Source organism: Stenella coeruleoalba (assembly GCF_951394435.1).
Source record: "Stenella coeruleoalba genome assembly, chromosome: 20".
Lineage (NCBI taxonomy): Eukaryota > Metazoa > Chordata > Mammalia > Artiodactyla > Delphinidae > Stenella > Stenella coeruleoalba.
The window spans coordinates 45,182,801-45,196,910 of NC_137166.1; the positions used below are offsets into that span (position 1 = coordinate 45,182,801).

Below are 14,110 nucleotides of genomic sequence, written 5' to 3' on the forward strand. Positions count from 1 at the left end.
CCACATCAGTAATCACAATAAACGTGAGTGGTTTAACATCTCCTGTTAAAAAACAAAGACTCACAGTCTGGATAAAAATCTTAACCCTAAGCTCTCGGTAGCTCAGGCTCAGACTGTTGCCAAACCAAGGGTAGCAGATTGGTTTCAAGTCACATGACAACTTAGTTGGTAATGGCTGTTTGACGCATTGGGCTAAGAAGTACTAAGGCCACATCTGAGCCCCGTGTGAAGGAACGCTGTGGTCGGTGATTGGCTCTCAGTGGGTTTAGCAGAATGGCATGTCATGCGTGGAATAGAGAAGGCAGTGTATCACGGGAGTTAACACAGGTTCTTGAATCAGAAGGCCTGGCTTCAACTCCCGGCACTGCCACTTACCAGCTGTGTAACCTCACCCTGTTACTTAACCGCTGGGTGACTCAGTTTCCCCATCTGAAAAATGGGAACAGTAATCATCCTACATCATGTAAAAGTTTTAAGGATTGAATGAATTATGTGGCCCAGGCAAGCTGGCCTGACTTGGGAGGCCGTGACCTCCGGAGGCCACTGTGACAGCTGGCTGTCCTCACCCTTCTAGGCCTTTGCACTTGCTCTTTGAGTTCAGTTGGATCGGTAAAGCCCTGCTCTCAGCTTCCCTGACTCCAAAATTCATGCCCCGCCTTAGACTACCACAGTAGCCTGTGTGTAGATTTCCTATTAGGATGGGAGGTCCGTGAACGAGGGCCTCTGACTGTTTTGCTCACTTGCTTATCTCATGTGCACAGATCAGAGCTGGCACATAGCAGGTGGTCAGTAAATGCTGATTAGTTGGTTAGTTGAATGAGATGACTGAACCCTGACTCTGTGCTAATGAGCCATTTACGTGCATGACCTCACAGTTCTTCACCCACCCCGTGGAATGTAGGCACTGTTTTTATCCCCACTTGACAGATGAGAAATGCAAGGTTCAGAGAGGTATAGATACTCACAGAAGGTCATACAGTAGGTGGCAGACTGGGATCTGATCCAGATTTTTCTGACTCCAAAACCTGTTTGTGCCCAGACTTGAGGCTGATAACTAACTGCTTGCCCGGCATCTCCACTCGACCTTGAAACTTAACATGTCTAAGAGCAAGCTCCGGGCTTCCCAGGTGGCGCAGTGGCTGAGAGTCCGCCTGCCGATGCAGGGGACACGGGTTCGTGCCCCGGTCCGGGAAGATCCCACATGCCGCGGAGCGGCTGGGCCCGTGAGCCATGGCCGCTGAGCCCGTGCATCCGGAGCCTGTCCTCCACAGCGGGAGAGGCCACAGCGGTGAGGGGCCCATGTACCGCAAAAAAAAAAAAAAAAAAAAAATCTGATTTAAGAGCAAGCTCCTAGTTTCCTGTCCCCACGCCTCCCAGGGTTCTCCTGTGTCAGCAGAGGACAAGCCCGTCACTTATTTGTGGGATCAGAGGCCTCAGCTCAGCCTCACTCCTCTTTCTCTCACACCCACATCCAATCTGTCAGCTCCATCTCCAGTAGGCAGGCTCCACTACTTCTCCCCCTTCCATAGCCCCTCCTGGCCTATCCGGTAGCCTCCTCGCTGGTCTCTGCATCAACACTTGCTTCCCTGTGGTCTCTTCTCGCTAAGGTCGTCAGAGGGATCCGATCATGTCACTGCTCTGCTCAAGCCCCTCAGCTCACTCTGGGTAAAAGCCCAGTTCCTTACGGTGGCCCCTGAGGCCCTGCATGGCCTCTCTGTCAGCCTCTCTGGTCTTGTCTCCCCTTGCTCTCTCTGCTCCAGGCACACAGACCTCTGCTGTTTGCCGAGTGTGCTCATCAGGCATCCAGCCTCAGGGCCTTTGCACTGACTGTGCCCTCCTGCTGGAACACTCTCCCTCATCCCCACATGGCTCCCTCCCCTTCTATATGCCTTTAGTCAGATGTCACCTGTCAGTGAGGCCTCATTATCCAAAATTGCAAACTCCCCTCCCCACCTCGGCCCTGAGCTTATTCCACCCACTTTCCCCACTTTAATTTTCTCGATAGCACCTACCACCACCTGACGTGTATTTTTATGTATTTGTTGTTTGCCGCTGTGTCCTCAGCACCTAGGCCAGCGTCTGGTGTGCAGTAGGCACTCAGTGACCGCGGACTGAATACTCGCATGCGTGCTACCCTGTAGTAATAGCAAAAGTGGCCATTCATGGGGGCCTGACTGTCTGACTGCTTGCAGCCTTGCACAACCTTGCATTTCTTCTTCCCAAAAGCCCAGTGAGGGAGATACTGTTATCACCCCCGATTCACAGATGAGGAAGCTGAGGCCCAGAGAGGTAAAAGGGACTTGCCCAGGGCCCAGAGAGAGTGAAGGGCCTGGGTTCTTAAACATGAGAGGTCTTCCTCCCAAAATCCTGACGGCAGCTTGCGTTTCTTGAGCAGTGACCGTGCCAGGCACTGTGCCAGGCTACATGGTTTACCCACATCCTCTCTGTCCCACGCCCACCCCGTGCCTACTGTTGGTGCAGTGCGTTTAGAGCACATTTCCACAGCCCCCCTCACAATCTCAATGCCCCAAAGCCCGCTGAGAAACCGGGCAGCCAGGAAGTGATGACATAAGCCATCTTCTGTGAAGCGACAGGGCCATCTTAAATGGCTCACAAGGTGAGTCTTTCTTTATGAAGTCCTTCAGGGTGAGGGGTCCACACCCTCCCCTGGCACAGCTGGGATTCAGACATTATGTGCCGGGCCCTGGGCCGGGCAGTGCTGGGACTCAGCAGTGACCATAGTGGGCCCAGGCTCCCATCTGAGGCAGACACTGAACAGGAATCACAAGTGCCAAGAGGCTAAAAGGCAGAGCGTTGAGGATGCCAGGGGAGCCTATCATGGTGGGCAGTCTCAAACCCACAGATGGGATGCAGCCCCCGGACATATTTAATTAGTTACCAATGCTTAACATTCCGAGGATTTCGTATGAACCTAGCTTTCTGGCTTCTCTTGGAAAACTGGGGGATCTGGCTATCCAGGGCCTATGTTTATACTGGTCAGGAGTCAGCTGAAGCAGGGTGTTGGGTGCCCCCTTGACACAGGGTGTGAGTGCACCATTTGACCATGGTTGTCACCAGCCTGCATCTCCCATTACCCACCAAGCACCCCAGCTTGTGAGCCTTGGCCCGGGGTAGAGCGAGGCTTCCCTGAGGAAATGACTTAAACTGAAACTAGAGTAGTAAGTAGGAATCATCCTGGTGAAGAATGAGGGGGAAAATAAATAAAAGAGAAAAAAAAAAAAAAAAAGGCAGAGGAAGCAGCACAGGGGCTAAAAGATAGAGTTAAGGAGTCAGATCTGCTTTATGACCTTGGGCCACTGACATGCCTCAGATTCCCCAGCTGTAAAACAAGCAAATTATTGTATGTACATCATAAGTGAGATGTTAGAGAAACTGGGCATTGAAAGGACTTAACCAATGCCTGGCACACAAAGATCGGTCCCCAAGAAAATTAGCTTTAAAGGGGGCAGGGTGGCCGCATGACACAGCAGAGGTTCCTCTGAACTCGCTGTGTGTTTGGTCTCATAAGGTGTTCCGTGTGCCATGGAGCTTTTCTGGAAGCTTGTGAACATCGGGAATGGTGTTCTTCTTTGGGTGGGGCTGCCTTCGGATTGTAAACAAAAGCAAATGGCACAGAAGTTTCAGGACACTAAGCCGGAGCAGCGCGAGTTCCCCTACTGGCTCTCTCCCCCATCCAGAATGACCCAAAGCAGCTATACTGGGTAGTTGCAGGCTGAGCTGCTAAAAGAAAGAGAGAGAGAGACTGAGAAATCCAGTGGCTGAAATAAGAGGGGAGTTTAATTTTTTTGTAGTTAGCGCTCAGCCTGCTCAAAGCTGGCAGAGACAGCTCAGGGACTCACGTCCCTTCCACCTGTGGCTCCTTCTTTCCCTTCGATATTGTACTTTTCAGCATGGTCAACGTGGAGTCACTCCATATCCATGTTCCTGTCTGCAGGAAGGGAGAAAGTGTCAGCGTGGAGGACAAGCAATTTTATTTTTAAACACACTGTTCCATCACTGCCCAAAACCAAGACATGTCCACACCCAGCTGCAAGGGAAGCTGAGAAATGTGGTTCCCAACCAGGTGGCCATGCACCCATCAAAACTCTTGATTTGCGGTGGGCAGGGGGGTCTCATTACTCAAAGGAAGAAGGGGAGGATGGAGAGTAGAAGGCACTTGGCAGTCCTCCTGCACAGCAGTGCCTGAGCCGTCGGGGCCTCTGCGGGGGGCTGGCTCTCAGAACAGCCCGGGACTCCCAGGGCTGGTGCTGCCTAATCGGGCACGGGCACGGACACACAGGACTCTCCTGTGAATCCCCCACAGCCAGATTCTTCGGACACAAGGGTGACGGCTTCAAAGGGAAGAAGTTTGACTCCCAAAGCAGAAGTAGTGGTCTAGGCTGGAGCCACCCACAGCTTTCTCCTTTGAGGCACTGAACAGTAGACTTTCCTTTCCAACCAACTTTTTTAAACTTATTAATCGTGGAAATTTTCAAACATACAGAAAAGTAAAGAGACTCACACGGTGAACTTGCAGCTCCATCACCAGTTTCCATAGTTATCAGCCCGTGGCCCGTCTTGATTTTCCCTTCCCTCCCTTCTCTTCCCCTGATTATTTTGAAACAAATCCTAGACATCCTATCATTTCATTGGTAAACATCTCAACATTTATCTCTAAAACATATGGCCTCTGTAAAAATAACTATTTTGTCATTATCATACATAAAAAATGAACAGTAACTCCTTATTTTTTTGTCATGTAAACAAGTTGGGTTATGAAATCAATTACTGGGTCTCAACCAACAATTCTCAAAGATAGCGTAGAAAAGATTGAAACGTATCCAAGCGGATCCCAGTGGGGAAGGACTTGGTTTCGTGGAGCTTTGTTCCAGTGTTACACGTTTCCTCACTTCCCAAATTCTCACTGTCCAGACCAGGAACAAATGTGTTTACATTTTCAGGCAAGTCTTTTGCCATCCAAACTCATTTCTCGCTACCCACACTCGGGAATGTCAGTGTGGACTGCAAGGAATATTTTTGTGTATATGGATACGTGCGTAAATGTGTGAATGCATAGCGTGGCTTGTGACATAAAATTCTTTCTTACGGTGCTGCTCTAATAGGTACATCAGGTAGCCTTCTAGCCAGGGAATGACTTCTCACGGGAAACGTGAACCATTACACGAACGCTTTCCTTAATGCAGTTGTAGGATAGGGCAGACAAATCCTGATGTAACTTGTTTAACAGCTACGGCTTGTTAAGTTAATCTTTTTGTCCCAGGAAGAGGAGGGAATCCCTCAGGACCTGCTGAAGAACCAGGGGTTCTGTTCAGTCAGTGGCTTCTCATATCTATGGTAATCATGACGAAAGTCTCATACAAATGAAGCAGGGAGTAAATTGGAGGCATGGCCCTGTGTGGTCTGGTCGGCTCCAGGATGGGGGACGATCTGGGAAGGAGATTGGGAAGGGGTTTGTACCTCTAAGAATGATGTCATGAAGTAAAAAATATGGCCCGAGTCCCCAACCTAGAAAAGGTCGCAGGATCTCTGGTCTGTCGCCTCTCTGGCTTTTGCTCTGGTCACAGTCACCGTATCGGTCAGGATGCATTATTAGTGGCTTCAGATAACAAACGTTTATGTCACTCCCACCACGTATCCATCTTAGGTTCAGCTGGTGCCTGTGCTCCACGTTATTCTAACTTCGGGACCCTAGCTGACCAAACAACCACTCTCTGGAATAATCCTAGAGGCTGTGGCTGAGGGGAAAGGCCTGCAAAGGGTCTTGAATGGGCAGTGAAATGCCCCAGCCCAGACAGTATGCCATTTCCATTCCACACTTCATTGGCCAGAACAAGTCCCAGAGACCACCAACGGTGGGGCGGGGGGTGGGGGGAGGGCATTTGGAGATCACAGCTCATGACCGCCACCTCTGTGTGAGGTAGCCACGTTTCTCCACAAGTCAGGAACCCTGGGCTGGGACTAGGTGGGTGTTTGCGCTCCCGTACCCTGACATCACCTGGGAGGGTAGACGGGGGTCAGCAGGGTCTTTGGCCTCAAAGGGCAGAATCTGACCAGGGATCTCCCACAAGAGCTGACCCCGAGCAGCTTGTGAGGCTAGACCCCACGTGTTGCCTGCAGGTGATGACCAATGGCTGGGAGACGGTGGACATGACCCTGCGGCGGAACGGGCTCGGGCAGCTGGGCTTCCACGTGAAGTACGACGGGACCGTGGCCGAGGTGGAGGACTACGGGTTTGCCTGGCAGGCCGGCCTCCGGCAGGGCAGCCGCCTGGTGGAGATCTGCAAGGTGGCCGTGGTCACGCTGACCCACGACCAGATGATCGACCTGCTGCGCACCTCCGTCACCGTCAAGGTGGTCATCATCCCGCCTTTCGACGACGGCACGCCCCGGAGGTAAGTCTGTCCACCCTGAAAGGTCGGCAGCTCCCCAGGTGCTGGCACTTGAAGCCCTCCCTCGGTAGGAAAAGTGATAGTGGTGACGGGGTCAGAGCTAATATCTGTGGAACCCCTCCTGCAAGCCAGTCGCGGTCGAAGCTCTCCACGTGCGTGCTGTCCCATCCAGCCTCCACAACAGCCCTGTGAGGCGGGCGACCTCCTTAGTCGCACACAGCGTCAAGAGTCCTTGACTGAGGGCACGTGGCACATCACTCACTTGTTCAGCACATACGTGTTGAGCCCCTACTGTGTGCACGCTCCATTTGAAGTGCTCAGGATACAGCGATGGACAAAATAAAGTTCCCTTGGAGTTTGTGTCCTGAGGGAAGGACAGGCAATCATCAGATAGATGTATAATACAGGACCTGGCAGTGATGAGGTCTGAGAAGAGAAAGTGGGGTCGTTGAAGGGTTTGCAGCGTGGCAGGAGAGTGGCTTACGGGGTAGTCAGGGAAGGCTCCCGGGTGGAGGCCACCATGTAGTTTTCCGGGCTAGCGGGTCCGAGACAGGAACAAGCCAGGACAGGGTCTCCAAAGTGTCAGTGTGTGTGGTGTATTCCTGCAGCACAGGGAGGCCGGTGTGGCTGGAGCACAGAGAGCAAGGCTGCGAGATGGGAGAGACGGACAGACTGGGGGGCCCTTTCTGGACATGGTGATGAGCTTGGGTTTTGTTCACTAGGAAGCCAGTGCAGTGTTTGTTTCTTTTCGTTTTGTTTTCTTTTGTTTTAATGGAACATTTCAAACATATGAAAAGTATGCTGAGCCCCTTTTTTCAACATTTATCAACATGTGGCCAGTTCTTGTTTTGTTTTTTGTTTGCTTTTTAAATATTTATTTATTTGGTTGCTCTGGGTGTTAGGTGCAGCAGGCGGGCTCCTTAGTTGCGGCTCATCGGCTCCTTAGTTGCAGCACGCAGGCTCTTTAGTTGTGGTTTGCCGGCTCCTCAGTTGTGGCATGCAAACTCTTAGTTACAGCATGCATGTGGGATCTAGTTCCCTGACCGGGGATTGAACCTGGGCCCCCTGCATTGGGAGCATGGAGTTGTATCCACTGTGCCACCGGGGAAGTCCCAGTTTTTGTTTTTTTTTTTAATTCCATACCTCCCCACCTTGGATTATTTGAAGCAATCCCAACTCCTTGGACTGTATCTCTACCCAGTCAGGACCTTTAAAAAATTATTATTACACTTAAAAAATGTAGCAGAAAGTCAGCATCAAGTGCCCAGTCTATCTTTCACTTCTTTTGTATCAGAGAGAGATTTTTTTAAAAACAGTTGTTTTGTTACTCAGGCTCCTCCTGTGGCATTTGGTTGATGTGCCTCTTCAGGCTTTTCTAATCTGTAAGTTTCCCCTCCCTCTTACTTTTTGCTTACAGCTTACTTTGGGAGGAAACCAGGTCACTTGTCCTTTAGAGTTTCCCACGTCCTGGCTTTAGCTGCTTGGACACCACCCCTCTGGTGTCCTTTAACCTGTTTTTCTAGCATGTATATTTCCTATAAACTGAAGTTCAGCATAGAAGCTCGATCAGATTCTGGTTGAATTTCTTTTGGTAACGGCACTTCCCAGGTGTGCATACATTAGGAGGCATCAAATGTCTGGTTGTCCCTGTGTGAGTGATACCAAGGGCGCTCAGAGGGTTCAGATGGTGGCAACCTGACCCTTGACCATACGTTTCCCTTCAGCTCTCAGCAGCCATTCGTGATCATTGCCTGGATCCCCTATGTCATTACAGGTCACATTGAAGTGATGTCCTCATTTCTGTCATTCCTGTGTTATTTATTGGCTGGAATTCTTCCCTTTTTTTTTTTTTTTTAATTTTTATTTTATTTTTTGGCCGTCCCGTGATATGCGGGATCTTAGTTCCCCGACCAGGGATCGAACCTGTGCCCCCTGCGTTGGAAGCCCAGAGTCTTAACCACTGGACTGCCAGGGACGTCCCTGGAATTCTTCTAAAAACAACTATCCTTGGGCTTCCCTGGTGGCGCAGTGGTTGAGAGTCTGCCTGCCGATGCAGGGGACACGGGTTCGTGCCCCGGTCCAGGAAGATCCCACATGCCGCGGAGCGGCTGGGCCCGTGAGCCGTGGCCGCTGAGCCTGTGTGTCCGGAGCCTGTGCTCCGCAACGGGAGAGGCCACAACAGTGAGAGGCCCGCGTACCGCCAAAAAAAAAGAAGAACTATCCTTCAGCAACTATATGATTCTTCTGAGGTATAATTTGTACAGGGAAGGCAGGATAGGTGCAGTTCTTAGAATAATGAGTTGATACCCTCACAACCTCCAGAGGGGTCTGGAGACAGTGATTCTCTCTAGAATCACTACATTCCAAGGGTCGGAAACACAGCTGCACAGAGGACAGTCAAGGCCTGGGCCCTCACAGCCCTGCTGTATGGATCGGGGGAGACAAACAGTAAACAAGTAAGCAAGTGAGATGGTTCATATAGCCAAAGGGGGAGGCAGCTGAGCGTAGTGGGAAGGCAGGCTCTGCAGGGAGCTTGCCTACGTTTGACTCCAAGCTCCTCCTCCTATTAACTGTGACCCTGGGCAAGTGGCCTCACCACTCTCTGCCTGTTTCCTCATTTGTAAAATAGGGACAAGAATAGATCTTTCCCTAGAGGTGGTTGTGAGGTCGGGGGAGGTAAGGCCTATAGAGCACACGGAACAGGACTTGGCCTGTAGGAGGCACTCTGAAGACACCAGCTGTGAGATCCTGTGTGTGAGGAGCATAAAGGGTGTGACGCGACATCGGGTAAGGGCTGGGGAAGGCCTGGAGACGCGAAGGAGCCAGGGGAGGGGCCTTGCGGGCAGGGAGTGGCCATCACAAAGGTGAGGACAGAGGCCCTTGGCTTGTTGATGGACGAGAAAGAGGGTCATGTGGCTGGAGCTGAGTGAGCCACGAGAGGCACGAGATGAGGTGACACTGGGTGCTTATATACATGACCTCGCAGGGCTGGTATGATCCCCGCTTTACCAGTGAGAAGGCTGGCGCCCAGAGTGGCCCAGTGTCTTGTGCAGAGTTGTACGGCTACTGAGTGGCGAGCAAAACTCAGTCCAGCTTCTGTGTCCAGATCCTCAGCTGCCTCTGAAAGCGATTGCGAGCTGTGGGCGTGTGCGTTCCGGCTGCACCAGCCCCATCTTCTTGAGTCTTTTTGCTCTGACCTTGGTGGGGGCTGGTTCTGGGCAGGCTTAAACCCTGCTGCAGCCAAGGGCTTAGCCACCCACACCCCAGCCCACCAGCCTCGGGACTCCGGTCAGGCCCCAGGCGTCCCCTCTTCCCAGCCCTCTTCCGGGGCCTCCTTCACCCCTGCACAGAGCCGAGGCCTGGCCACACCTGCTCTGAGCTCTGCAGGGACAAGTCAAGCTGAGGTAACCCCACAGGCGAGCACACACACACGCACCACACACACATCACACGCACATCTCTCTCTCACACACACACACACACACACACACACGCACACACATGAAATACCCTACCTTCAAAACTTGGGAGCGCCAGAGGCTACAAAGGCGTCCTTGGACCAACAGGCAGGGACCAGCTGAGGCAAAAGGAAATGTCTGCAGGCTCCCTTCTCCAGCTCTGGGGAGATGGGGCCAGGAGGGTGGCTCCGCTCCCTGCCCTATTTAGGAGAAAAACTATCATCCGGCTCCCTTTACAAGGCGGCCTCCGAAACAGGATCTCCTGTTTACAGGGGCGGGTGTGGGTTGGGACTTGCGTGGTTTTTGTTGTTCTTCAAGTGCAGAGGCGTCTGGCTGGCCTCATTTGCAGAGCTGATAACCCCAGCGCTGGGGTCCCTCCAGCCTCTTGCTGCAACCCTGGCCTCCTGGCTCAAATGTCACGATAAGCTCTGAGGGGAAACACACCAGGATGAGCAGAGGGTTCTCCCTGCCTCCAGCCAGGCTCCGTATGGCGTGTGTCTGGACCCCATGTTCTTCAGACACCGAGCAGAATACAGGGGATCATCCTCACACCCCCCAGGCCGCAAGGCTGGGGTTCTCAAGTGAGCCCTGCACTGCCAGGCTGGGCAATTGCCAGGCGGGGCCAGGTCGCCAGGAGGACATTCCAGAGCCCCCAGCGAGGTGTGTCGTCATGACCTTGGGTGCTTGCACAGGTTCAGAAGGGATGTTCTCCTCTTGCCATCTCTCGCTGCCTCACGGGGAAGGCGATCTGGGATGCTTTTGTCCTCTTCAGTTGGACTTAGATGTCTGAAGGGCGAGGGGGTAGAAACTCCTCCCTGAGAAGGGAAATTGAAACCCCACAAGTCAGTGAGTAGTAGAGATAAGAAAGGAGTCCCCATGGCCCCCAGAAACTAGGCTGTCAGGAATCAAGGACAAGGAGGCAGAGAGGAAAAGTGGTCTGCAAACCAGGGGCATCCGCCCTCAGATGTCTCCCGCACGTAGCTGAGGGCAGCGTGGTTGGTCAAGCAAAGCACTAGAAGAAACCTCAATATCCAGCCGCAGGGGACTGGCTGAGTAGATCCCAGGTCATCCACGTGATGGAACAGTCATGGGTTGTTTATAAAGAGAATGCAGTGAGGCTCTTTGTGCTGAGAGTTCAGAAATGCCGAACTCTCTGGTGAGAAATGTCGTTAATTGGGAAGAATGAAAAAAAGCAAGATGGGATCTGGAGTTAAGTGTAATATTCTTTTTATTTCTATTTTAAATCATCTTTACGTATGTGCACAGGCTATTTCTGTAAGAATATGTAAAAACCTGGCAGCTGTGGGTGCGACTGGGGGGCGGAGACGGGGACAGGGATGCCCTTTTATACCACTTTAATTTCTAAGAACAATTCAAAAACGAAATAAGTGAAATGGGCTTCGTAAACTTTTCCTCATGTCAGCATCATCCGTGGCAGCTTGGTAAAACGCAGCTTCCTGGACCCCACCTCCAAGAGGACTCTGCTTCAGAGGAGCCGAGATGGGGCCCAGGAATCTGTGTTCCTTTACTGAGCGCTCAGGGGTAATTTAGATGCTGACGGATCTCAGATCACTGGGAAGGAATTTGTTCCAGAGCCCCCAGGTGGGTGTGGTTGGACTTCAGAAGGCAGAAGGGAGACTTTCACTTCTGAGCGTGTGGGAATGGCAGGTAGACAGTCCACAGAATCGGCTGGGGAAGGCGACAACGGCAAGAGCTCCTGTTTGTGAAGCACTTGGCACGCGCCAGACTTTCTGCTAATGCTCGCAGCCATCTTATGGGTTAAGAAACTGAAGCTCTGAGAAGGAAAATCCCTCACCCAAGGCCACACAGGCCATAAGTGGCAGAGCTGGGATCCGAACCAGCCGTCTGGCCTCAGAGCCCTGGCTCTCCATCACTCTGTGCTGCCTTCAAGATGACTGTTTCCCTCTTTGACGTCATGCCCAGGGACTCTTGACCAAAGATGAAGCTGTCAGTAACTGGGGCAGAAGGGACCCAAAAAATCTACTCACTGGTTCCCAAACCACTGTTCAGTGGGCCAGTGTATATGGTGGTTAAAGCTGTGGGCTTTCAAGTCAGCTTACTATCCAGTTTCCGGGAATTCCCTTGCAGTCCAGTGGTTAGGACTCCGCACTTTCACTGCCAAGGGTGTGGGTTCGATCCCTGGTTGGGGAACTAAGATCCCACAAGCCATGTGGCATGGCCAAAAAAAGAAAAAAGAATAGATACATACACACATACATACATACATGGGTACATAGATAAGTACATGGATACATAGATAAATCCAGTTTCCACCTCTTACTGGCTGTGTGACCTTGGATAGATTACTTAACTTCTCTGTGCCTCGATTTACTTCTCTCTTCAGTGTATCTACTGATTAGAATTCTGGTTACCAGCAACAGAGGTGAAGCAAAAGAGAGACTTTACTAGCTAATGCACCTGATAAGACTAAGAGATGGGGCAAGATTTAAGTGTGGCTTTATGCAGGGACATCTTCATCAGGAATCTTTATCACCTGTCTCCTTTTGTGCGTTGCTGTCATTCTCAAGCCATCTCCCACTTCACGGGGACAAAGATGACCTCTCCCTCCTCACAGCTCCAGCTTAGGTCTCCCCAGCTCAGCAGCCCAGGGAAATAGATCTTTCCTCCGGTAGTTCCAGAGCTGATGCTCACCGTCTCTGATTGACTCAGCTCGGGGCACATGACAATCCTGTGCCTGTCATTGTGTCCAGAGAGAGAAGAGTTTCTGACCAGCAGGCCTGGGTCATGTGCTCGTACCTGGAGCCAAGAAGTGGGGTCAGCTCCACCTAGAGCACACAGACCTGTTCTCAGGAGAAGGGGTGTAGAAGCTGAGCAGGCAGGAGTAGCAGGTGTGCACTGCCTGGGGCCACGATGGTACCCCCTCCGCCTCTGCTCAGGCCTGGCGTATCTGTGGGTTCTGGTAGACATTTGTATGTTGTCATTCCTCACCTGGTACCTTGTGCTAATCCAGAGCGTCTGCTGGAAGGAGCTACTGAACGTCAGCTCAGCTCCGACTCTAGTGCTACTGAGCGGCACTGTGTGTCTGACCCCGGTGCCAGAACACATCCTCAGGTCACCTTTTGATGACTCCTTAGCAGACATGACCTGGGCCCATAGGCGCCCAGCCACCAAGTCCGCCAGATCTTTTGCTGGATGCCCTGAAAGTTCCCCAGGCTCCAGGGGACTCAGGAGAACCACAGAGGATCGGCTCAGTGTGGGCAGGAGAACTTCCAGGCCAAGGGCTCCTCTGAGCTCAGCTCCCACAGCTGCTGGGAGGTGGATTTTGTGAGCACGGCCCCCTCCTCAGGCTCAGAGCCCCCTTCCGTGCTGCACTGCAGCAGTGGTGGAGATGCCAGCCCAGCCTGTGGATCTCCGCAGCTAGAGCCAGGAACGCTGTGGTGCGTGTGTGCCGGCCTGGTCTGGGGGAATTCACGGGCCGTTCTGCATCTATTTCAAGGTTCTGGATTCCGGGGCTTTTTTTTTTTTTTTTTAACCACCCTGCAAAGTAGGTCACCTGCTCCTCTTCCAGCTGCCTTTGAGCTTCTTCGGAACAAGGCAGATACTGTCCTCTGATTCCGAGGGCATCCGCCTTCCTGGCCCCGAGAACCACCAAGGGGGGCCGAGCCAGCCCATGGAGGACTCTGGCCGACCCAAGGCCTGGGTCAGGGAGAAGGGAGAGGAAGGGAGACGAGAGAGGAAGAGGAGGGGAGAGGAGATGAGGTAGAGAGCGCCAAGCGTTGGAGCCACATTGTTGGGCCCTGTCCCGGTTGAGGCCTCCACGCTGCTACATGTCAGACCAGTTTAAAGGGTACCTACTGGGCCTTTAAAATAGACCGTGTCCGTTCAGATTGGGTGGGAAAGCCCAGCCCGTGCTGGTGCCATGCTCGGCAGGCGTGCGCGCTGGTGGGCCGGGGCCTGTCTGAGTAACGCAGTTTTTCTTCCCAGGGGGTGGCCAGAGACCTACGACATGAATACCTCGGAGCCCAAGACGGAGCTGGAGAGCCTGGTCGCGGGGGGCCGGCCCCCCTACCGCAGCAACGCTCCCTGGCAGTGGAGCGGGCCCGCGTCCCACAACTCTCTCCCAGCCTCCAAGTGGGCCACTCCCACCGCCCCCGGGCACGCCCAGTCCCTGAGCCGGCCCCCGAAGCAGACCCCCATGGTCCCCTTCCGGGAGTCCCAGCCCCTGCACAGCAAGAGGTAAGGACTCCCCCCGCACCCCAC

At 52.7% G+C, this 14,110-nt stretch overlaps 1 protein-coding gene across 10 annotated transcripts in view; it reads left to right on the top strand.

Moving 5' to 3' along the window:
• Positions 1-14,110, top strand: part of SIPA1L3 (signal induced proliferation associated 1 like 3) — a 236,409-nt gene that overhangs the window by 166,181 nt on the left and 56,118 nt on the right. For all 10 annotated transcript variants that reach the window (XM_079907721.1, XM_079907722.1, XM_079907730.1 and 7 more), the window contains 2 exons: positions 6,139-6,413; positions 13,835-14,086. In XM_079907721.1, coding sequence (XP_079763847.1) covers positions 6,139-6,413; positions 13,835-14,086 — 527 coding nt within the window. The remainder of the gene's footprint in view (positions 1-6,138; positions 6,414-13,834; positions 14,087-14,110) is intronic.